Source organism: Schistocerca americana, chromosome 2, assembly GCF_021461395.2.
Source record: "Schistocerca americana isolate TAMUIC-IGC-003095 chromosome 2, iqSchAmer2.1, whole genome shotgun sequence".
NCBI lineage: Eukaryota > Metazoa > Arthropoda > Insecta > Orthoptera > Acrididae > Schistocerca > Schistocerca americana.
This window is the reverse complement of record NC_060120.1, coordinates 839,214,186-839,239,572: the sequence shown is the minus strand read 5'-3', so window position 1 is coordinate 839,239,572 and position 25,387 is coordinate 839,214,186. Positions and strand designations below refer to the sequence as shown.

Here is a 25,387-nt window from a genome sequence, read left to right as displayed (position 1 = left end):
TGCACTGTCTCAACTATAAACACGCATCGCCCCATATGATCACTCAAGGCCTTCTATACATTCACCCCACGATGCATCTTACTTACCTCCAATTTCTGAAAGCATCTCGCTACATAATGGGATAAGACAGATATGGGATATAGACATCCCAAAGCTAAAAACTGTGTATTACTTAGGTGGGACATATGTGTCCTCTCAGCTACAAAAGGTTTAAGAGACATTTGACTTTTTCGCTGTTTGAAGCACTAGTCTCTCAAATTGTCAGATGGTAAGAAATATCACAGCAATGACTGACATTACTGCATATGTTAGACTGCAGCAACAGCTGCAATGGGCAGCACTTCACATGCGCTATTCTAGTCAGTGCTCGTGGCGGCGTCGCTCAGAACGGGCCTTTTGCAGAATTTCCTCTCGAGCAACAGCAAGCACAGTGACAGCAGCGCCATGGCTACCAAGACGGCGAGAGCAGGAACCACTCTCTGGATGGTCACCGGCCTGAGAGACTCCCGCATCTCCTGACCATCGCTCAGTAGCCAGTATTTCCAGTAGATGCGATGAATCAGCCCTTCACTCCGCATCTGCAGCAGGCTGTGAACCATAATACGGCATTACTTCACATGAAAAACAGCACAACAACCGCCTCTGAAAGACGCAGTCCGATACCTTCAAATACTTCAAACGAAACGACACAATCTGTATACAAAAATTGACCATGTTCTCATATATTTCATGTATCTTACAGAATAGTTATGAGACCTGACAGTACGTTTTCATGGAATCCCAAGTTCGGTTTTCCATAAACTGTTTTGCACTATCGGGTCTGGTTGGTAATGTAAGCATTCCAAAGATCGACATTAGAAATGTGGATTTTGTCTTCAGGATTCAACTTACTCAATTAATACTCGCCCCATCTGAACGCCTTAACTCATCTTAGTCGTGACTGGGTCACCAGATAAAATACTTGCTTTTCAACATTTCGTTTCATGAGGATAGAGTGATATTGTGTGAAGTAATGGAAAAAATAGTACTTTAATGACATTGAACTTATTCACAGCTTTATTAGATGAAAAAAGGTACGTGAATGATGATACATTTACTCAGTTTCCAAAATGTAAATCACTGGCAATAACCCTATATTCTACACAGTTGTCAAATTTGGTTCAAATGGCTCTAAGCACTATGGGACTTAACACCTGAGGTCATCAGTCCACTAGACTTAGAACTACTTAAACCTAACTAACCTAAGGACATCACACACATCCATGTCTGAGTCAGGATTCGAACATGAGACCGTAGCATCGGTGCGATTCCTGGCTGAAGCACCTAGAACCGCTCGGCCACAGCGGCCGGTTTATCAAATTTGTTAACTGCAGAAACCATCTGTAAAAGCCAAGGCTTTCGTGCATACCCAATAGCCAGTGATAAGTTTTCACTAATACTGGTCGGGGGAATAATGATTTATGTCTCTCATTTGGAAGTTTTCTGCGCTTTCTGAGTCTCCGATAACAGTGGAGTACAATAATCTGGAAGTTTTCTAGACATTCTTTGTCTCCAACTATGATGGAGTACATTCCATCAGTGTTCACTTCGTATTTTTTCCACACAATATCTACATGGGTGCAATAAAAGTTTGTCACACATTTTAAACGGCATGGATAAATTTAAAAAAAAATCATGAACTATTTCCTTCTCCTTACTGTAGTGAAACTACGCTCTCTCTCTCTCTCTCTCTCTCTCTCTCTCTCTCTCTCTCTCTCTATTGGAAACTAGCGATCTGCCCCAGCTTTGAAGGATGAAACTAAGTATCTACAGCCTGACGACTTATCTAGGGTAGCGGTAATTTTATTTATAGGCCACTGGGTAGAGTTGTGATTAAAGGTCCAGCATGAGTTATGGCCACATACCGACCGCCTGGCGCCTGCGCCATTATGGAGCCAGCTACATTTTCTGTGTGACCTTTTCCCGCATTTCCCAATGTAACGTCAGTAAGAAACGACCTCTTCCACACAACATCGGTAGAATACACACTCTGCCACGTAACATTGGTAAGAAACATCCTCTAACACGTAGCATCAGTACAAAGTACCCTTTATCACATAACTTTTGTAGAATGCACCTTCTGCCTCGCAACATTGGTGCGAAGCACTCTCTGCCACACAATACTTGTATGAAGCACCCTCTGCACAGTAACTTTGCTATGGAGCACCCTGTACCACGCAACATTCGTACGAAGCACCCTCTGTCACTCAAAATCAATAGCATGCACCCTCTGTCACACAGCATTGATAAGAAACACCATCTGCCACGTAACATACGTTATAAAACACCCTTTGCCATGTAACATGCGTTATAAAACACTCTCTGCCACGTAACATTGGTACAAACAACCCTGTGCCATGCAACGTCAGTAGGGTGCACCCTCTGTTATGCAACATTGACACGAAGTACCCCCTACTACGCGATATCTTTGCAATATCCCCCTGTGTGACGTTGGTCGGAAGGATCCTCTGTCATGAAACATCGGTACAAAGCACCCTCTGTCACATAAAGTTGGCAACCTGCCTCGCAGCATTTCCGGACTGTTCGAGCTCCTGCGATTCCAAGGAATTTTGCCACTCATTAATAGACGACAATGACTTCATTTTTACAGCGGAGGGGACTTTACTTCATCATAGTTCACCAAATTAGCACAATATATTTACAAAACAAAAACCTGAGATTAGGCCACGTGGGTATTTTAATTTATATATATTTATAGAAAGAAGATATACGACATGAATGTACCACTACTATTTATTTATTTATTTATTTATTGTTCCGTGGGACCAAATTATGGAGAAGTCTCCATGGTCATGGAACGAGTCAATACATGAAATTATAACACGTTTGTAGAAACAGATAAAATGAAATATAAGAAACATATTCAGGCGACACGTCATTAGTTTAAATAAAGAAAATCAAGAATGTAACACTGGAATTTGCTTAATTTTTTAGCTCTTCCAGGAGCTCCTCGACAGAATAGAAGGAGTGAGCCATGAGGAAACTCTTCAGTTTAGACTTAAAAGCGTTTGGGCTACTGCTAAGATTTTTGAGTTCTTGTGGTAGCTTATTGAAAATGGATGCAGCAGAATACTGCACTCCTTTCTGCACAAGAGTCAAGGAAGTGCATTCCACATGCAGATTTGATTTCTGCCTAGTATTAACTGAGTGAAAGCTGCTAACTCTTGGGAATAAGCTAATATTGCTAACAGCAAACGACATTAAAGAAAATATATACTGTGAGGGCAATGTCAGAATTCCCAGACTATTGAATAGGGGTCGACAAGAGGTTCTCGAACTTGCACCACACATAGCTCGAACAGCCCGTTTTTGAGCCAAAAATACCCTTTTTGAATCAGAAGAATTACCCCAAAAAATAATACCGTATGACATAAGCGTATGAAAATATGCGAAGTAGACTGCTTTTCGTGTTGAAATGTCACTTATTTCAGATACTGTTCTAATGGTAAATAAAGCGGCATTTAGTTTCTGAACAAGATCCTGAACATGGGCTTTCCACAACAGCTTACTATCTATCCGTACGCCTAGGAACTTGAACTGTTCCGTCTCGCTTATAACATGCCCATTCTGTCTGATTAAAATATCAGTTCTTGTTGAATTGTGAGTTAGAAACTGTAAAAACTGAGTCTTACTGTGATTTAGCATCAAATTATTTTCCACAAGCCACGAACTTATTTCATGAACTACATTATTTGATAATGTTTCGATATTACACACAAGATCCTTCACTACCAAGCTGGTGTCATCAGCAAACAGAAATATTTTTGAATCACCTGTAATATTAGATGGCATATCATTTACATAAATAAGAAACAGCAGTGGCCCCAGCACCGATCCTTGGGGAACACCCCATTTAACAGTGCCCCATTGGAACTGAACATCATTACCACTCTCAATATTGCGGAGAATTACTTCTGCTTTCTGTTCTTAAAGTAAGAGGCGAACCAATTGTAAGCTACTCCCCTTACTCCATAATGTTCCAACTTCTGCAGTAATATTTTGTGGTCAACACAGTCAAAAGCCTTCGTTAAATCAAAGAAAACACCTAACGTTCGCAACCTTTTATTTAATCCATCCAAAACCTCACAGAGAAAAGAGACTATAGCATTTTCAGTTGTTAAGCCATTTCTAAAACCAAACTGTACATTTGACAGCAAATTATGTGAATTTAAATGCTGCAGTAACCTTGTATATACAACCCTCTCGATAACTTTAGCAAACACCGATGGCATAGAAATAGGTCTATAATTATCAACATTAGCCCTGTTTCCCTTTTTATAAAGTGCTAATGGAATTGGAACAATTGAATTACAGGTACCATTCATGCAAAGCAGCTACAATCGGAAACTGACATTTGATCAGGCCAGTGAAATGAAATCAACGCTAAAATGTAAAGACAACAGCAAAAATCGTTTCCGATATTTGACTTTTTTTTTCAACTATTGTGTTATATGTCGAAGCGTTATCTATATGGTCCACATTCACATTGCAAAATAACCTACCACCTACACTGAAGCGCCAAAGAATCTGGTATAGGCACGCGTATTCAAATATAGAGATATGTAAACAGGCACAATACGGCGCTGCGGCCTGCAATGCCTATGTAAGACAAAAAGTGGCTGGCGCAGTTATTAGATCGGTTACTGCTGCTACAATGGCAGTTTATCAAGATTTAATTGAGTTTCAACGTGATGTTGTAATCAGCGCACGAACGATGGGACGCAACATCTCCCAGGTAGCGATGAAGTGGGGATTTTCCTGCACGACCATTTCACGAGTGTACCGTGAATATCATGAATCCGGTAAAACATCAAATTTCCGTCATCGCTGCGACCGGAAAAAGATCCTGCAAGAACGGGATCAACAGCAACTAAAGTGAATCGTTCAACGTGGCAGAAGTGCAACACTTCCGCAAATTGCTGCAGATTTCAATGCTGGAGATCAACAAATATCAGCGTGCGCACCGTTCAACAAAACATCATCGTATGCGCTTTCAAGGCTGAAATCCCACTTGTGCACCTTTCATGACTGTACGACACAAAGATTTACGCCTCATCTGGGCCCGTCAACACCGACATTGAGCTGTTGATGACTGGAAACATGTTGCCTGATCGGATGAGTCTCGTTTCAGATTGTATCGAGCAGATGGTTGTGTACGGGTATGAAGACAAGATCATGAATCCTTGGACCGTGCATGTCAACAGGCGACAGGCGACTGTTCAAGCTGGTGGAGGCTGTATAATGGTGTGGGGTGTGCACAGTTGGAATGGTATGGGACTCATGATACCTCTAGATACAACTCTGACAGGCGACACGTACATAAGGATTCTGCCTGATCACCTGTATCCATTCATGTCCGTTTTGCATTCCGACGAACTTGGGCAATTCCAACAGGACAACGCGAGACATCACAGTCCAGAATTGTTACAGAGTGGCTCCAGGAACACACTTCCGAGCTTAAACATTTTCGCTGGCTACCAAACTGCCCAGACATGAACATTATTGAGCATATCTTGGATGCCTTGCAGTGTGTTGTTTAGAAGAGTTCTCGACCCCCTCGTATTCTTATGACATTATGGACAGCCCTGCAGGATTCATGGTGTCAATTTACTCCAGGACTACCTGAGACATTAGTCCATGCCAAGTCGTGTTGCGGCACTTCTGCGTGCTCGCTGGGACCCTACACGACAGTAGGCAGGTGTACCAGTTTCTTTGGCTCTTCAGTGTATAACAAAAGTGAGTAATTTTGCCCGACTTGATATTTATTTAGTTAATGAGTACAGAACAGTTTGATTGCATTATAGTAATAACAAAACTAAATTTCATTTCTCATGTAAATAATTTGTGAGAAGTGTTAAATAGGAGAGAGGCTTCGAATATGATCAGTAGCCCACATCCAGTGTACTGTAGAGTCTTTACAGAATTGAACTTCCACGTATCAAACGTCATATCTCCCAAACTATGTGTCGTAGAGTGATATAATGTTACAGATACATTCAATGATATATGTAGATACGGTCTCAAAAACGTGTTGCGGATACAGTTAGTGGTAAAGAAGTAATAAACCAAAACTTCATACCGAAGTCTTACTGTATGGACAGCGAAAATATAATAAAAGTAAACATTGCTCCTTTCATTATTTCATGGAAATGTTAGCGAGAAAAAGTTACGAAAAGGTATGAAGTTACGTCTAATGTTCTTGGGAATCAATACGTGCACTCATTTTCAAATACTGGTTGAATAAAATCCGGATAATTTTCCCACCGTACTTTGCGTCGCGTCAAGCCATATGCATAGATTGTGACTCATATTTGTCTTACTGTGTTAAACCTTTAGGAGGAGATGCTCTACTGAAGCTATTACGCCAGGAATAGTACATAACGAGGTATATGCACACAAAGTGTTAATATTTTTAATAGGCATAATGAATCTTCGTTACAGACATTGTAATCTGTTTACTGATGTATTGACAGGCTCTTTGTGGCAGTGACAGGAACCACAATCCGGCCAGCTACTGAGGTCACGGTGTCTGGCAGGTAATAAAGAAACCTGTCGCCATAACAAGTGAGAGAACCAAAGCAGGACCTGAACCCGAATATCATTCGAGAGTTATTCGGAAAGTAAGGTCCACCCGTCGCGAAATGGAAACCACAGTGACAATCTGATGAAGCTTAACGCCGATGTGTTCGTAAGAGTCCCTAGTATGCCTGTCGATCGCATCACGTCACTCTTTTCACTTCTGAGTGCACAGTCAGGACTTAAAAATGGCTAGAAAATAGTGTCTCCCGCCAAGTACGGCTTGCTGGTGAGAGATTTCACCTGATTTCAAGCAACTGTCGTGCAATTCCTTCTTCATGACAATTCTCGGCTACACATGGCACGTGCAATGAGGACACTCTTGCAATGTTTTCGATGGGAAGTTTTTGCTCACCTGCTACACAGCCCGAGCTGGCTCCCTCTGCGTTTCATCTCCGCTCACTCGAACCGCTGGCTGTGAAGACAACATTCTGGCACAGAAAAACGAGCTGCAGACCAGTGTGGAAAACTGATAGAAAGTACAGGCAACTGTCTTCTACGACGAGGATATCGATAATTTCGTACACTGCTACGGCAGATGTCTCAAACGGAGCGGCGACTATGTAGAGAAGTAGCTGAAAGGTGTAAGTAACTATTGCAAATAAAACGTTTCTTATTTTCACAGTGGTTTCCATTTCGCGACCGATAGAGCCTTTCTATCCGAATAACGCTCGTATACTTCATCCATGAACTTGGCCACGGATTAGCACTTCATTTGAGTGGTTCTATAATGGAATGTACTGTTGTAAGAGGGTCAAAGCGCTGTGCAGTTAGGCCTAGTTAGAAGTTAGTGGTTGTCTATCATCTGATTTCTGGAGAAGATGTGGATCCAGCGAGAGTCGCATTTCTGCAGCATTGTTGCTATAACCTACAGCAAAAATCAACACTTAATCTACACCGAGCTGGAGTGAGTAGCAGCTGAGTAGAGTAATTTCTCTAGTTTAATACTGGATGAGTCAGGGTAGACAAATCGCGCCTGAAGTGGAAAAGCTAAACTTGTTTGATAGGTTAAAGTGGCACCTTTTATTAGAAATAATTTATTTTATATTATTTTGTAGGGCAGGTACGAGGTAAATGCGATGGACAGAAGCATAAACAGAATTTCTGTTTTTCTCATAATGTAACACCACGAGTGTAAGTGAAACAAGTAACGAATGTGTTTTTTGTTTAAAGTAGAAAAGATGAATTTTTAATAAGCAGACAGCAACCCTGAATATTTTGTCAGTGAATTCCTAAGTAATGTGGGCTATGTTATATTTCAGGCTAATTCTGATAATTTGATTTAAAATAAAATAAGGAAGTGTTTAACATTATTATCATTACGAGGAAAAAATATTTAAGAATAGAATTAAATTTGCCCACTATAATCTGGTTCAGTTGAAAAGGAAAAAAATGGTACAAACGGCTCTGAGCACTATGAGACTTAAATTCTGACGTCATCTGCCCCGGTAGCTGAGTAGTCAGCGTGACAGAATATCAATCCTAAGGTCCCGGGCTCGATTCCCGGCTGGGGCGGAGATTTTCTCCGCTCAGGGACAGGGTGTTGTGTTGTCCTAATCATAATCATTTCATCCCCATCGACGCGCAGGTCGTCGAAGTGGCGTCAAATCGAAAGACCTGCACCAGGCGAACGGTCTACCCGACGGGAAGGCCCTAGCCACACGACATTTCACTTCAGTCCCCTAGAACTTAGAACTACTTAAACCTAACTAACCTAAAGACATCACACACATCCATGTCCGAGGAAGGATTCGAACCTGCGACCGTAGCGGTCGCACGGTGCCAAACTTAGTGAAAAGGAAACAGAAGAGTAAAAAGATAAACTTAAATACCTAAGTAGTCGTTTTTTGTATGCAGAATAATTGTTTAATAATGAACTGCAACACAACGTTTCATAAAAATTTAATCTCTGGAAAAGAATCTTCTGAAATATTTCACGTTCTTTCAGCAGAATAGTTTCATTTAAATGTCGGTAATAACTGCTACGAAAAGATTAGTCAGTTGCAGTTTTTTTATCAGAGTTGATTTAGTTTTAAAAATCAGTTACGAACAGATAAGTAAAGTCAGATTAGGATCTATGCTGTGGTATTTAATAAGGACAAGAATAACACTATTTGAAATATTGTTACCAGTCAACGCAATATTGTCACTGTCAGTTTAATACGCGTATAATTAAGTGCTATATACACACCACTGATGAAAGAAAATCTAGATAGCAATCTTTAATAGTGGTGACCAGCAATTAGTTCTCCTGACTTGTTTCTAGAACGTATCCGTGAAATATTATAGTGGTAGTGATATATTGCTTTGTCGAGCTGACACTTGCCTACTAAATTCACAGAAGCTTAGCCACAGTGATGTTTGTGTTAACGTTGCGCTCTAAAAATAAAAACAATAAAAAGAGAATGCAACAATTGGTAGCTTGCAGCTGGATACTTGCACCGTGCACCGTACACCGTTTAAACCGTTTCCTCAGAAAGTTCGCGTCGGTATTGTTAACTTGAGAAGAAAACATGGCAGGGAATCAATAGCGAGCAGATGAGCGGATAGTACGTCCTTATAGTTGATTCTGGCGCCTTGGTGATGGGTTCTACATCTGCTTCGAACCGAGGATGGAAATGGAATTGCTCTACAAATTTTGAATCCGAAAGAAACCGAATCTATAGTCTTGCATATCGTCCTCAATGGAGGAGGTGCCTGAACACACATCATAATTACAGTTCAAATCAGATCAAGAGCAAATTTTTCTGTTAGTATTTTCTGCGTCCCCAGGTTACCGCCTGAGCCGCAGCCACCAAACATTCAGACGCATACCGTGGGTTGCCAAAACTCTGGCCTGCTAACGACACTACCTCTCCGGCAGATGTGGCCGAGCGGTTCCAGGAGCTTCAGTCTGGAACCGCGCGACCGCTACGGTCGCAGGTTCGAATCCTGCCTCGGGCATGGATGTGTGTGATGTCCTTAGGTTAGTTAGGTTCAAGTAGTTCTAAGTTCTAGGAGACTAATGACCTCAGATGTTAAGTCCCAGAACCATTTGAACCATTTCGACACAACCTCTGAAGATCGAACGAAAACAATCCCACGTCAACACAAACACACCAAGTTGTTTTCAGTCTAATCTATGGCAGCCGCCACGGTATCGTGTGGCATCAGCCTCGCCGCCAGAAGCGTAAGCATCGCTGCAGACAAGGGCAGCTTCTCGCTTCTAGAAGTCAGCTGGCTCTGGAGCGCAAAATCGGTGTACTTCCTCCAGAAGAGTATTTAGCTCGTCACCCAGCCACTCTGCAGCCAGAGTAATGCGGGGACATATTTCTGGAGGTTACCATGGCATTTGACAGTGTATGGCACAGGGGGCTCTTGTGCAAATAGACCTTGCCATCGAGAGGTCGTATGTTCTGTTTCTGGCGAGCTATCTGCAGAACCGGGCTTTCGTCGTTAAAATGGTACTTTCACTTGGATGGCACAGCCCAACAATGGTTCATGTACGACGAAGAGGAGCTCGACAAAAAAAAAATGGTTCAAATGGCTCTGAGCACTATGGGACTTAACTACTGTGGTCATCAGTCCCCTAGAACTTAGAACTACTTAAAACTAACTAACCTAAGGACATCACACACATCCATGCCCGAGGCAGGATTCGAACCTGCGACCGTAGCGGTCACGCGGTTCCAGACTGTAGCGCCTATAACCGCACGGCCACTCCGGCCAGCTGGAGCTCGACAGCTGACACAAATTCCGGGCTGAACTAAAGAAGACATTTGGTTACTATCAGCAGCAAGTCTGCTTAGTGGAGTAATTATTGAAGAACAAGGCCCAGCGTCATGGGACAACACACTCTCTTATACACCAAATAAGAAGGGAGTTTTTCGCGACGGCGTTCTTGTATAAAATATACTCGGATTTGCTGCCAAGTCATTCAGGCTAAAGCTTCGAGCTTTTGACGATAACCACCATCCTCATTGTCAGGAAGAACTGACTGTCTCGGCCCCTGCTGTGGTGGTCTTGTATAGTCCACGGACAGCTTCTGTCTGCTCGGCAGTTACGTCGTGCAACACTCACACTGTTGTCACAACTGGCGGCCTGTAGTATCTGAAGTTGAGTGTTGCACCAGGGTTTCAATGTTGCCTTTTACGTGAAATTCTTACAAAGGAGAAAATTCTTTATTTCGGCGTCTGGCGACTGGACATTCGTTACATGCAAACATCCCTAGAATTCATGGTGTATGAATCTCATAAAATTCAGTTTTTTTAAAATCCGGTTCACGATCCTGCGAGAACTTATGAGAGACGTCAATGACAGAAAGTATCTGTGACAAAGAGCGTGCGACGATTTACCCATTAACTAGGGAAACTACTATCTTTACATAATGAGCTACATTCATAGTAGAACCGAAATACATCCGTCGTTTAAAACACTTGAAATAAGAGAAAACATACACTTTTCTTCAAAATTAAAGGAACAAACGGAAATTTTGCAAGGTTGCGTTTATTGTGCCACAAAACATTATAAACAGGTGACAGTGAACTAGAAATACAGAACGTAAACAATTGCAACGTGCATAACGACAGACAAAAATGTTCTTCTTTTTTTCCAACGTAACGGATTTGCACACATTCTGACAACTGGTTAAGGTGCTCAGTATAGAACGTGATCACCTCTGGCACCAATACAGGTGTGAAAACGACGGGACTTGCTGTGAACGATGTGTTCAATCAATAAAGACCCGTCTTCCTGCAGAGCTGCTCACAAGTCTCGGACAGTGGTTGGTGGATGCTGACGTAATGCAACCCGCCTCCCTAGTGCATCCCAGACGTGCTCTATGGAATTCAAATCGGGAGAGCGAGCAGTCCACGCCATTCGAGCAGAATCTTCTGTTTCCAAAAAAACATCAACCACCCGTGCTCTTGTGACGTCGAGAATAATCGTCCATAAATATGACATCGGGGCCCACAGCGTCTCGAAAAAACTGCACATGAGATCCCAAGATCTCCTCACGGTACCTGATTCATTGGTACAATTTCATGAAGAGGTGTTTGAAAGGTCAACATAATCCTTGCCCACAGCATTGGGGATCCTCCTCAATATCGGTCTCTTTCCACAATGTTTGGGTGCCATAATCGTGTTCCGTGTGCCCTCCAGATACGAATCCGTCGAGAATCATTCCCAAATCGCAACTCATCTGTGAAAAAAACATTGGCCCACCGTTCGACCATCCAGATGGAATGTGACGGCTCCACTCTAGACGTTCCCTTCTGTGAAGACACGCCAGAGGTAAACAGACAGCAGGTCTCCACCATTAAAGGCCACTCTGCTGAACCCTTCTGTACAGCGTTCTCACGATAAAACACGTCCAAGGTATGCTGCGAGATCAGATGCCAGTTGCAGTGCAGTACTCTTACAGCCAAATAACGGTCAACTCTTTCTGATGTCACAGGTGGGCGGCCCTGTCCTGGACTCCGGTATAGAGTTTCGGCCTCTACAAACTGTCGCCTCATCCGAGAAGCAACAGAACGATTCACATTAAGCCATCAGGACACATCAGTTATCGACTGTTCCGCTTCCATTCTTGCTACGGCCCCCTACAGCAAACAGCCTGTAGCCGCCTGCTCTGCACCGTCTGTGACGGTGTACACAGCGACTGTGGATGTGCGACTACCCTGCAAAGACTAGCCCGCTTGATAAGAGCCCTGACGTCGTTGCTGGCGTGATTCCCGTTGATCGGAATGCCATCTTCCGTACAGAACACGATGGTAACGACATCTGTTGACTGTTTGCATGATTACATCGTGAATTAGACAGAGGACGGGAAAATAGCGGTTTGTTGCTTTAGTTTGTGGTGTCACCGAAAGACAACACACTTGCTAGGTGGTAGCCTTTAAATCGGCCGCGGTCCGTTAGTATACGTCGGACCCGCGTGTCGCCACTGTCACACGGCAGGTCTAGAGAGACTTCCTAGCACTCGACCCAGTTGTACAGCCGACTTTGCTAGCGATGGTTCACTGACAAATTACGCTCTCATTTGCCGAGACGATAGTTAGCATAGCCTTTAGCTACGTCATTTGCTACGACCTAGCAAGGCGCCATTATCATTTGCTATTTATCTTGTGATGCATGTACCGACAGACCGATGTTCACCAATTATGGATTAAAGTTAAGTATTCCAGCAGCTACGTACGTTATTGGCTATATTCATTACCTTGTCCTGTTCCAGACCTCACACCAGCCTGCGTGAGCTTAAACGCGTGTCTTTCGGCTTCACCTCCTAGTGGCTTGGCTGTCTTGCCAAGTCACAACAAGTTTCATAGTTGAAAAGCACTTCTCTGACCCTTCTGCTTCGATTGACATTGTGGGAATGCCCTCTTAAACTGTCGTTTGTTTTGCACAATAGTGAAAATTGTTATGCGTCGTTCTAGTCTAAAGCAAGCTAAAACTAATCGAAAAAATGAGAAAATTCTGTACCTTGTACATTATGTATGCTATTCATTTTCAGTCGTACTCCACAACCTAGAAACTATGTGATGAGCCACTTCTCACTGTCCAGAATGTATCGGATACAACAACGCTTAGAAAATTGCGGTATCAAGAACCAAAACACTCAGTTACCTTGAAACACAACATCTATACTCAAGGTTCTTAGAAATAACATTCATACATATAGTAAACATCAACATTACAGCCGTAGTAATGCAAAAAAACGCAGTATGCTAGTCAGTTTCCCAAGCGCCACAATGTTAGCATTAAATCTAAACTTTATTTACGTTTGACAAAAATATAAATACAGTTATACTGACGAGAAAATTTTTCCACCGATTTGCTACCCTTACAACAAATTTGTAAATGAAACGAAATTATTACGAGTCCTCTTGGAATAATATGGATGGCGGAATGGGACATCTTAGTGGCTCGGATAACAAAATCGCGCCAGCACAGGAAGCTGAGAGAAGTGTGCTCCGTCGAATGGTGCTAACGGTGCATTTGGAACTGTATCAAAGAGTTTGCAAGTCGACTTTATCACCTCCTGACGTCACTGGCGAACATGCTACTTGATGCTAAGGACAGGCCGCGTTTCGTCCCTCCTCGAAGAACAATAGGTCGCATTGTCCGCCAGCGAGTTGCCGTAGGTGTGCAAACTCCCTGTGTTTGCTTCGAACCTGGTAGCGGTTTTGGATCCGTTACAATAATGTTGTACATACAAAGGCAGTTGATTGTAACAAGTCAGTATGCCTACTGAGTGAGACACTTTTTGTCTGCTTGTGAGGCTGTGTTAAGTAGTTGCAATTTTCTCAAGTTCTCGATTTTTAATGATGTGGTGTTGTTCTGCACAGCAATAGGAAACGATATTAATGAACTGACTGTTTTAGCTACTCCGCACTCACAGGGAATATTAAAAATCCCAGCCATGTGAGGCAGAGACTGTCACTAACCAGGTCCATCGTCTCCTTCATATTCTTCGGTGGTCAGAAAATACGTCTTATTCCTAGTCTTCCCAGGACTATGCTTGTTGTGCTAGATGTAACCCCGCGAACGGAAGAACCACCATCGGTGGATCATCACATGATTTTCTGTCTTTTTCACGTTTACGTTTCTTGGAGAGCGCTGACTTTTTGTACCACGTGAACTCTGGCAGTCTTTCGGAACACGTGCTACAGATGATTAATTTCAGAATTAAGATGGTCCTCGTCAGAAACAGTTTCAGCCCTGCACATCACTGCATTTAAATCTACTTTCTTCTCCTCTGGATGGTGGAAGTTCTCCACGCTGGTTATAATTAAAGTGCAGCTGCTCAAGGAGGTTCAGTATAGGCTGAAGTATTGTATTGCAGCGTAAGTTAGTAATATGCTAAAGCGTTAACGTGGCACCGATTTAAGCTGGGAAAAAATTAGTTCAAATTTTGGTCACTAGGCGCAAATCTGGCGATTTACAGCATCTCGTCGACGTCTCTGATGCTAATATTCAACATATTGTGTAAGCGGCGGTTAATAATAAAATCACTGTTATGCCTTTCTCCCTTGTTTGATCTTTGCTGCTCGCATTCCATCCCTTATCCATTACATATGGGAAACTGCTGTACGTCCTTATTGGACTCACAGTGGCCAGATTTGCTCCTGGTGGCCGAAATAGAGACTCATTTTTTCCCGCCTAAATTGGTTCCACATCAACGGATAAGCATATCTACCAAGACTCAGTGCTATACAACAATTGCATCCCACATTGCACTTCTATGAGCAGCTGCACTTAAATTACAACTGACATAAGTCAGTGTAGGTCGGCTTAAGGCACAGAGGGTGACCGAGACGCCCATCTGACTTTCATTGTACCAAAACATCTAAAAATAGTAGCATTATTTCCCTGTGAGTACAAATAACACAGAAGCCAATAAATATCTCATACTTGATGAAAGGAATCGCAAAAGACACGTAACTGGCTCTTCTGATAAATAATGTCGAAACAACAGAGGAATTCAACGAGTGATGTCGGCGCATCGAGGAACCAAAACAAAAAAAGAGTGGGATGAAAGACGTGTGACTGCTCCAGAATGTGGCTCCTGTGGCAGTTGTGGAAGAGAGCATGTACCACGTCGTAAGAGAAGAGAAACAGTAGTTTATGGCAACCAGAAGTGTAGGACCGACTGCACGAGTGATAGCAGTCACGACTGTCGACTCAGTACGTCAAGAGGTAACAGAGAATGTTGAGTAAGAGATGCATTAGTCTTTGGCGCCAATCTCCGCCACCAGTCCAATGCCCCATGAATGACGGACGCCGCGGCTGGAGGTTGGGTTCTTTTGGGGAAGAGACCAAACTGCGAGGTCATCGGTCTCATCGGATTAGGGAAGGATGGGGAAGGAAGTCGGCCGTGCCCTTTCAGAGGAAACATCCCGGCATTTGCCTGGAGCGATATAGGGAAATCATGGAAAACCTAAATCAGGATGGCCGGACACGGGATTGAACCGTCGTCGTCCAGAATACGAGTCCAGTGTGCTATCCACAGCGCCACCTCGCTCGGTGATGGAGGCCGCCAACTCAGGCTTATACCAGAGCTGTCGAACGACAACTCAATTTCTTGGAAGCAACCAGTTCCTCTGCCCTGTATAAATCCATGCAGAAGAACAACATTTGTGGGACGGAGAACAACCCATCGGTATGTTACCACTGTGGACATCCTGAACATGTGCACTGCTGAAAAGAAAGAAAGTAACTTTTCGACGATTATTATGGCGCAAAAGTCACGCATCACTAGAGTCCTATTCCGCCGGCCAACTGCAGACAACTGTAGTCGACCTGTTGACGAAGCCCTTCGCCGTACCCATGACTAAGCTGTTCCTCAACACGCTGTAGTCAGATCCCATTGCCTTGCAGGGGTACCAGTGTCGTGCACGACTTCGTACTCAACGGTAAGCAGAGGTGGGCTACAGCGTGATGTGGCAACTGTCTTCATAGAAAAGTTGGACAGGAGCAGAACTGATTAGTGAACAAGTTATAATAGTAAACAGAAGATTTACTTAACTTGTATTTCTCATTACAAATAATGCAGTAAGAAACAGAGTCCGTCTGATGCAATAGCAACAAGGATGAGATTCTCTCAACTAAAGCACGAACGATGGTGTCAGAACCGCAAACAGGCGGCGTCTGTATAGCATCACGTAGGGAAGTCGCTCTGGTCACAAATGGGGGTGTGTGTCTGCCGACGGCCATTCTATATTGCAGATGCAGAGAGACCGTTTGTCGTGTGAGCCAGTGGAGGTGTGGTTCAGCGGGCACGTTCCACTGGGTCCCCTAGATCCCATACGACTGCTACCAGTGTCTGACAGAAACTTGCATTGCCAGCTTTGACACCCATAGTGTGGTACCAATATGTGGTACCACAACCAGCCTTTCGCCTGGTTTCCTGTTTGAGGATAACTAGCCACTGTGACCATCTATAGATGTGAGGCCGCTTCAGCTGAAATAATCCATGGACGACAGTTACAAAGGAGTCAAAAAATTTCATCGATGTGATCATTGACAGCTAATCCGTCCAGATGCTAGCCAATTCAGGGGCTTCCTTTCCTGTATAAAGGGATGCTTCTCTCTCTCTCTCTCTCTCTCTCTCTCTCTCTCTCTCTCACTCACTCTCTCTCTCCCGACTAGCGGGGTCTGCTGGTTAATTGGATGTGGCATGTTAATGCTAAGGCGTGGCCGGATGTCCTTCCTGTCGCCACCCCATACGCCCTGGGAAGGAATTAGTGTACCCAACTGTCTGCATCTAGTGTAATCCATGGAATAGTGTGAATGTGTTCAGATGTCTGCGAGCTGTATAACTGAGGCGGAACGTGGGGACCAGCCCGGTATTCACCTAGCAGGATGTGGAAAACCGCCTAAAAACCACATCCAGGCTGGCCGGCACACTGGCCCTCGTCGTTAATCCGCCGGGCGGATTCGATCCGAGGCCAGAGCGTCTACCCTAGTCCAGGAAGCAGCACGTCAGCATTCTCGGCTACCCTGGCAGGTCGTATAAAGGAATGCTTATCTTCACCAACTAAAGAAGACTATTTTCCGTTATATGAAAGCGATAGTGCTCAAGGTCCCAAATAGGAAATACTTTCAACAGACAGGTATGTGTATTGCAAGGATGACTATCAACGACAGAACACAGCCTTTCGGATTTGTCGTTTTAACAGAACTTACTCATAATGTTATTCTTGGATGGAACTTCTTGCGGGCATCACTAGCAGTCAATGACTTCAACAACAACAGTCTTTTCTGTATACAAATTGATCCACAGCCGCTGTGAATTTCTTGAGGAAAGTGATTTTCATGCTCAGGCAGTTTTTATTTTTGAAATGATAACTTTGTTTCATGACTTAGGTATTAGCTATCTTCGTCACTTGTGCGTTTGTTACCCACATTGTGGTAAAAGAACTATAAGCGTATAGCACATTAAATTCCACACATCTGCGTGGAGGAAGCAACATTTGATGGCGTTCTTAATAACAGTATCTTGTAACCATGGCATTTATGGGCACAACTATCTCAGAAGTGAGGTACGCATTCCGAAAAATTATGCTGTGGAATTTGCTTTATTCTGTTTAGTGTTCCTATGTGGTCATGCAAAGACAGAAGATAAAATAAACAGCAAAATACAGAAACAGACGACACACAACCAGGAAACATGCACACAGACAGATACAACACAACACACAATAATCCAGTAGACCGTAATCAAAAAATGGCACATAATGACACACAGCACCAGTCACAACTAGGGTGGACAACATAATGAAGAGACAAGGGTGCAACATACTGTACCATACCGAACTAATACTGTGATACAGATCAGACTTGGTAGACAAACCACTTACAATAATAAACATGGCCAGCATGGTATCTGCAAATTAATTTGTAATTGCAGGAAATCGATTCATAGCTGCGGATGCGGGAATCCTCCAACTGTAGAATGTAACGATGACACCGAAAATTTATTCTGGAGCGGGATTCGACACCAGATTTTCCCGCTTGTCGCGAGCGGTCGCCTTAACCATTCCGGCTATCCATGCACGCTTCACGGCCAGGCTCAAATTTCATTGTATATGTGTCATTAACCTGCACTCGAACACTTACTGTAATTCTCGTACAGGGGAGGCATTCAATGGAAAGTCGTTAGCCTGGTATCGGCGGATAAATACTGTATTGCAGTGCCTGTGTTTGTAAAAAGTATGATAGAATGGCATGCATGCAGTATCGTAATTTTTCATGTCTATCAGTTTGTGTATGTGGGACAAACACGTAGGAATTTTAGAACCAGGTATACAGTGTACCTTAGAGCATTAAAAAGTAATAGCCCCCCCAATCAGCCCCTGATCATCTAATAGCACAGACGCAAAGAACATATAAAATGATTGAGAAATTCATAAGGCTAGCAACAGCTTGTACCATAAATTATCACATCCAAAAATGAGGAAAGAAAGTACTAAACGAATATACAACTGTTTACGTAACACCTTCCCCACACTGCCTATGGTTACCCAAATTTGAATATGGTGTGAAAATGAAGTGACTTATAGATTGTAACATGTTAAAAAAATACTTACTGGTAATTAATCAGTTCCCGATAAGGGCTTCTTTTCCTGAGGGCGATAGCCGTCTGAATATTTATGTGCTCCTGAGTGCTTACTGTAGGACATTTTGCAAGCCTCTTGTATCCTCTGTAGATAACTTCTGTTATCATTGCTGCATTTTTATGCGAGCTGCATAGTCTATCAAACAATTCCTTGTTGCGTACTGGAATCTTTTCTTTCTCGACGTGCTTCTCGTATACCGACGAGAGAACTGCGTCACTAGCATTCTGTATTGAAATAAATTAAAGAATGTTATCATCGGAAGTAGAACTCAAAAATTTAACTCATAGTTTCAGAAAATATTGGTGTCACTATTGGTCTCTCTCAAATGGTTCATATGGCTCTAAGCACTATAGGACTTAACATCTGAGGCCATCAGTCCCCTAGACTTAGAACTACTTAAAACTAATTAACCTAAGGACATCACACATATCCATGCCTGAGGCGGGATTCGAACCCGCGACCGTAGGAGCCGCGTGACTCCGGACTGAAGCGCCTAGAACCGCTCGGACACCGCGGCCGGCCACTGATCTCTATACCAACAAATTGGTCTTTCATAGGTCTGACAAAGATAGCAATAATAAAAGGCATGCCCAGTCGAAAAGAAGTCCTCCGCTGTAGTGGCATTCTGTGTAATCCCAGTCAATGAATGTGTCGACACACTGCGTGTATGGTATTGGAGGTGCACAAGCAGCGTTAACAACTTCAAAGAAATATGTTCATTTCCGGCCGGAGAATTGTTTCGGCAGTTCCTTGCATGATGGATTTCCCCCTGACCCTTGCCACCCCCCCCCCCCCCCCCCCGCCCTCCGCCATGACCACAAAGGACGATCATCTAATTTCTTTGCAGAATCCAACATGCTCCACAAATCTTGAAAAAAATGGAAGAGGTGTACTGAGAACAAGGCGGGACGTTTAAACATCAAGGGTATGCCATGCCTTGCGCTGGCACAGGCTGTCACCACCAGTGCCATGATTTCAGTTGTGGAGGAATTCATACGGACGAATCGCTAGATTACCACACGTGGTATAGCTGTTAACTGTCCATAAGCAAAGGATCTCTGTATCACATAAACCACGAGATGCTTCATTATCACAAAGGTAGTGCACAGTGGGAAACCAAGAATCTTTCGGAAAATCAGAAGACGGCGAGAATGGGTGTTTGACTGACCCATGTGCTGAGATACGCGGAGCCAGGGATGGATTTCATTACTCAGATTGTGGCATGTCATAAAATACTATGTCGCCACTTCAACTCTACCTCCAAATGGATCTACATGGGGTGCCACATCCCGCCTCCTTTTGTACAAGAAATGGCCACTCTGCTCCAAAGGCTGGGAAAATAAAGTTCAGTTTCTTTTTCGACGAATAAGGGGTGCAAAAGGTAATGCCGATCACTGAAACACATTGTCGAGGCTGAAATAGGATATCATGAAGATAGGACATCACGAATAAGCGCAGGGAAAACTCTCGAATGCAGCACAATAGACCACTTGTGACCAAGAATGACCTCGAGCTCCTTCAGAAATTTCGATGGGTGGTCTTGGAACATCCTCCTTACAGCCCCCAAATATCCCTGTTTGACTCACAAATTTTCAGCACCATTAAACGATCTCTGTGACGTCAGAGGTCCACCTGTGACCAGGAAGTGCATGACACCAATGAAAACTGGATCTGTCAGCAACCCAGGAGTTTCTACACTAAAGCCATCTACTCTCTTCCTACGCTGTGAGATCGGTGTATCAGTGTCAATGACAATTACTTATAGCTGAATTATTTCACATGAACTGTAGTTATAACACTCTTATTAACAGTTTTTACATATAACTGTAACCTTCTTTTCGTTTGTGCACATCTTTCATTCTACAACAAATAACACACTTAGTTGTACGTATACCACTGACTATAACAAGGGAGATACACATATCACTGTAAAGGGTAACTTAATTCCAGTTTAAGTCTTTTGACTGGTTTAATACCATATACCATGTCTTTAGAACTTGTGCTAATCTCTTCTTATCTGTATTTTATCTACAGAAAGTAACTTAGATAGCACATTCTGTATGATTTTAATCTATGTTTTCCCCTCCACTCCCCTAGCGAGGGTAAAAGCATTCAGATTTTAGAAAATCAGTGGACATTAAAGCAGAAAATGAAGAGATGATATGCAATATTCAGTCTGCTGGAGAGGAGGTCAGGTATAAGGGCTGTCTGTTGTGGGGAGTAAGCATTGGGAGTGATATTAGCATATGGCACCTCAGGAGAAGAAGCGGATTGCTCGAACAAGTACCAATATATTTAACGTCTGACAGGTGATCGAATAGCTCACACATTGTAATTGAGTTTGTGTAAAACCTAATAATATTTTCTTTTCGGCTTATATTATCCAAATTTAAAGGTTTATTCTAATTTGGTACTTGGTTTTAAAGGCTTACTTTAATGTAAGCAGTAATGCCCAACATGTTTGCTGTTAGCATTGAATGAGTGTATGAGACAGAAAACAATGTGGATTAGAAAGATATCGTGTGATGAAAGATAAAAAAATTTAGACCCTGCTGCAGAAGATAACCTCATTTTGGGGACGTGTTTTAGGGACCTGGACATCATGACCTGTAGTTTTTACTAGTATTTTGAAATGTAATAACTCAAAAACTATAATAGATACTGGAATGAAACCAAATAATTAGTATATTGTACCTCCATGTGAAGAAAATTTAAATACTGTAGAATACATATTGCACTGAATATTCGTTTTTATCTTATGCGTTAAGTTACACGTAATTTTTATTTTATGTACACTGTACTTCCAGGCTATTTCTAACAAAAGGCAAAATAAATTTTGTTCTTTTAATTATTAACTTGCTGAAACAGTAAACCATGAATATTGAGCAATCTGTTGTTCTATGCATTTTTCAAAAAATGTTTTTCATTTAATAACTGAAAAACATGTGACATGCTCCAGCTTAAAATAATTAATACATTGTTTAATAACATGATTCGCTGTGCAAGCAAGAGCTATAATATTATGTCCATTTTCTTCACATCTATTATACATGCACCGTGAACAGATTCATATGGGTGGGGGCCTTGCTGTGGATGCACACCAACATAGTAACCCAAAATTCCTTTTCTCATCTTACTGACGTTTTCGCTGTTTCTCCTGATGGCTAGATCATAATATTTTGTGAGGTTTCCTATTTCTGATTTAGCGAATCTGCCTTGTCCACCAACTGCTTCGCCATCAGAGAGATTTTTCCTGTCATGTCCTTACAGAGTTTCCTAAGACTTGTCCCCATTCTCTTCTTCATGTGTCCTATACATTCCATTTCCTTAATTTCAGTTTCACCATACAGTTTAGCAACAACTCTATTAAAGTCTTTAGTATCACCATCACCAAGATAGTGAATGTATCACACATCACTTATAGCAACTGAACTACTAAAAATAAGGCTGCAACCCTGAATTTCTTACCACCACTGAAATCTTCAAAGTTTTTGTCACGTTTGTGTTCATTTACCTTATTGGCACAACTTTTGCCATTTTTTGTCGAACATTCATGGTCCAGCATCTTACCTGTATTTACGGAGATAGCTGTGATGACTCCTTTCAGTTACGTGTGGCTTCGCTTCTGCCAGGAACAGTGCAATGCAGCAACAATATCAGCAGACTGACAAATGTCTATAGTTTCTTTCGCTATTATTTGCACAGATGCTTCACTGAGTTCTGTTATGGCGTTATGCAAACTTTTATAATACCTCCCACATTAAGCAGTTGACAGTGGGAGATTCATCATAGCGCAGAATACCTGGACTGCTTTCCTTCCATTCCCAATACACCTCATGGCATAAGCTAGGCGAATATTCACTTCATTACATATTGTGCGTGTTTTAGGAGATGTCATTGTACATTTCGCTACTTCACACACTTGACATTCCACGACATTTTTACTGGATAGGCCTTTTCTCTTACTTAACCTACGTCTTCACTGAATCTCAAGGCTTTTTCACTGTTACAGTATTTACATTTAGCAACAGATGAAATCAATTCTGATAGCTTGAAAGGGTACAGTACCGCCCGACATTGAAAATAGGTACGACATACTTCATTATTTTTGTCAGAACAACACATTTTTTTGTAAAATAACTCAATTTCAATTAATACAGTGAAGCCGGATACCAGTGTGGGAAAGAATGACAATTTATTTATTTAATTGATCACATGTGCACTCCCATCAAATAAATCCCTACATCCAGTTTGGTGAGATCTGTGATATGAATGAATGTATGGTCGTTTGCTAACCGCAGATAGTGAATGTGAATATATGATCATCTTTGAGACGATCCTTTGGCCACCTTTGGTGGGACCAAAGAGATGAAATTTACCTGAGCTTTGAGTGCCTGAAATGTGGCTAACCAATACGGTAGCAAGGTGCTCCCCCACTTCAGCAGAGGTGCGAGAGGACCTGAAGAACGGCCATGTTTCAGCACTCTGCCGCTGGATCTTGTGTTGTTAAGACCTGTCTTAGGTGTGCTCCGTAAAGACAAAAGAGTGGAGACATGGTATGCATGTGGAATATTTAAGAGTAGTTTGAAATAATAATTTCTCTATTTCAGGAACTTTTGTGGGGAGAATTAAATGTCAGGCAGGTAATATTAATGGGATCATAGTAATCTTCGGAAGTGACCAATGGTCACAATGAAACCACGTGTAGCAATAAGTTGAAATACTTCTGTGTGCTTAAGTTAAGCTGAATTACTAGCGTGTGTACAATAAGTTGAAATATTTAAGAAATAGCGTGTGTACCATAAGTTGAAATATTTAAGAAATGGCGTGTGCTGGACTAGAAATTAGAGACGAGTACTTCCACGTGGTGAGTACTGTGTGAGTCTCAATCTGTGTATGAGACAAAGGATAAAGAGAAGCACTCGTCCATGGTATCAGTTGAGGACTCATGTGTGTGATGAATATGTTCTTAATATTACTTTGCGAGATATGTCTCCGTGTGACGTTTGATTCAAACTATAATACTCTGAGAGAGAAACAAGGTGAGTCAGCCGTCTATCCAGCAACGTCACTTGGCTTGCATTGCACAGAAAGACGTGCATATATCTCCAGAGTTCATAGTAGGAAAGTAGAATTACGTAGTGGGGCAGTGTCGTGTGAAACTGGGATAAATATTAATTGAAGTGGGAAAGCTGAAAGTGATAATGTTGTGACTAATCCCTGTGTTGTATTCCATGTTGTAGTGTGGTGTATGTCATGTAATTTGGGTATGTGTGGTTTGCATGGGAGAGTAGCTAGGTAGTTGCAGAGGTAGTGGGTTATGCATGTTCCTTTTGTACCGCTCGGTCTGGAAGAAAGTTTCGTGATGATGATTGTGAGAGTCGAAGTGTGAGATATAATAAAAGATCCACCATCCTATCCAGAAAGTGCACTGTAGCGTTAAATAATTACGAGACCATAAGGTAGAGAATCACCAATGTAAAGCCATGCCCACTGGGCGGAATTTCTCATGTGTTATTGTTGTAGGTTATAGAATTTATGTGTTTAGGTCATAGAATTTATCGGAATAAATAAGATAGTGAAAAGAAAAAGATTGGTGGCCTTTTCCTTCGAATTGTATGTTGTCATGATATCCAGAATTTATAAGGTGTGCGCCACTCATATTCAGTGCGATGGCCACGTGTTGACAAAAGCCGTTAAATAAAAAAGAAAGAAAATGTGGTATTGCCAGTGCGTAGTGAACAGTCAGAGTTCTGTAAATTACTGATAGTCAGATGCATGTTTCCGTTGCGTATTATTCATATAGGAGGATAACTTGTAACTTAATTGTGAGTACTAGAGTTCATGTTGTTGTTGTTGTGGTCTTCAGTCCTGAGACTGGTTTGATGAAGCTCTCCATGCTACTCTATCCTGTGCAAGCTTTTTCATCTCCCAGTACCTACTGCAACCTACGTCCTTCTGAATCTGCTTAGTGTATTCATCTCTTGGTCTCCCTCTACGATTTTTACCCTCCATGCTGCCCTCCAATGCTAAATTTGTGAGACCTTGATGCCTCAAAACATGTCCTACCAACCGATCCCTTCTTCTAGTCAAACTGTGCCACAAACTTCTCTTCTCCCCAATCCTATTCAATACCTCCTCATTAGTTACGTGATCCACCCACCTTATCTTCAGCATTCTTCTGTAGCACCACATTTCGAAAGCTTCTATTCTCTTCTTGTCCAAACTAGTTATCGTCCATGTTTCACTTCCATACATGGCTACACTCCATACAAATACTTTCAGAAACGACTTCCTGACACTTAAATCTATATTCGATGTTAACAAATTTCTCTTCTTCAGAAACGATTTCCTTGCCATTGCCAGTCTACATTTTATATCCTCTCTACTTCGACCATCATCAGTTATTTTACTCCCCAAATAGCAAAACTCCTTTACTACTTTAAGTGTCTCATTTCCTAATCTAATTCCCTCAGCATCACCCGATTTAATTTGACTACATTCCATTATCCTCGTTTTGCTTTTGTTGATGTTCATCTTATATCCTCCTTTCAAGACACTGTCCATTCCGTTCAACTGCTCTTCCAAGTCCTTTGCTGTCTCTGACAGAATTACAATGTCATCGGCGAACCTCAAAGTTTTTATTTCTTCTC

General features: G+C 42.3%; 1 protein-coding gene across 1 annotated transcript in view; it reads right to left on the bottom strand.

Annotated features, from left to right (window-relative positions):
• Window positions 1-356: 356 nt before the first annotated feature.
• LOC124594471 (glutamate receptor 2-like) overlaps window positions 357-25,387 on the bottom strand; it is a 94,995-nt gene continuing 69,964 nt past the window's right edge. Inside the window, exons 7-8 of the mRNA XM_047132847.1 lie at window positions 18,705-18,958; window positions 357-588 (exon numbers count right to left, since the gene is read on the bottom strand). Of these exons, the coding sequence (XP_046988803.1) occupies window positions 357-588; window positions 18,705-18,958 (486 nt within the window). The remainder of the gene's footprint in view (window positions 589-18,704; window positions 18,959-25,387) is intronic.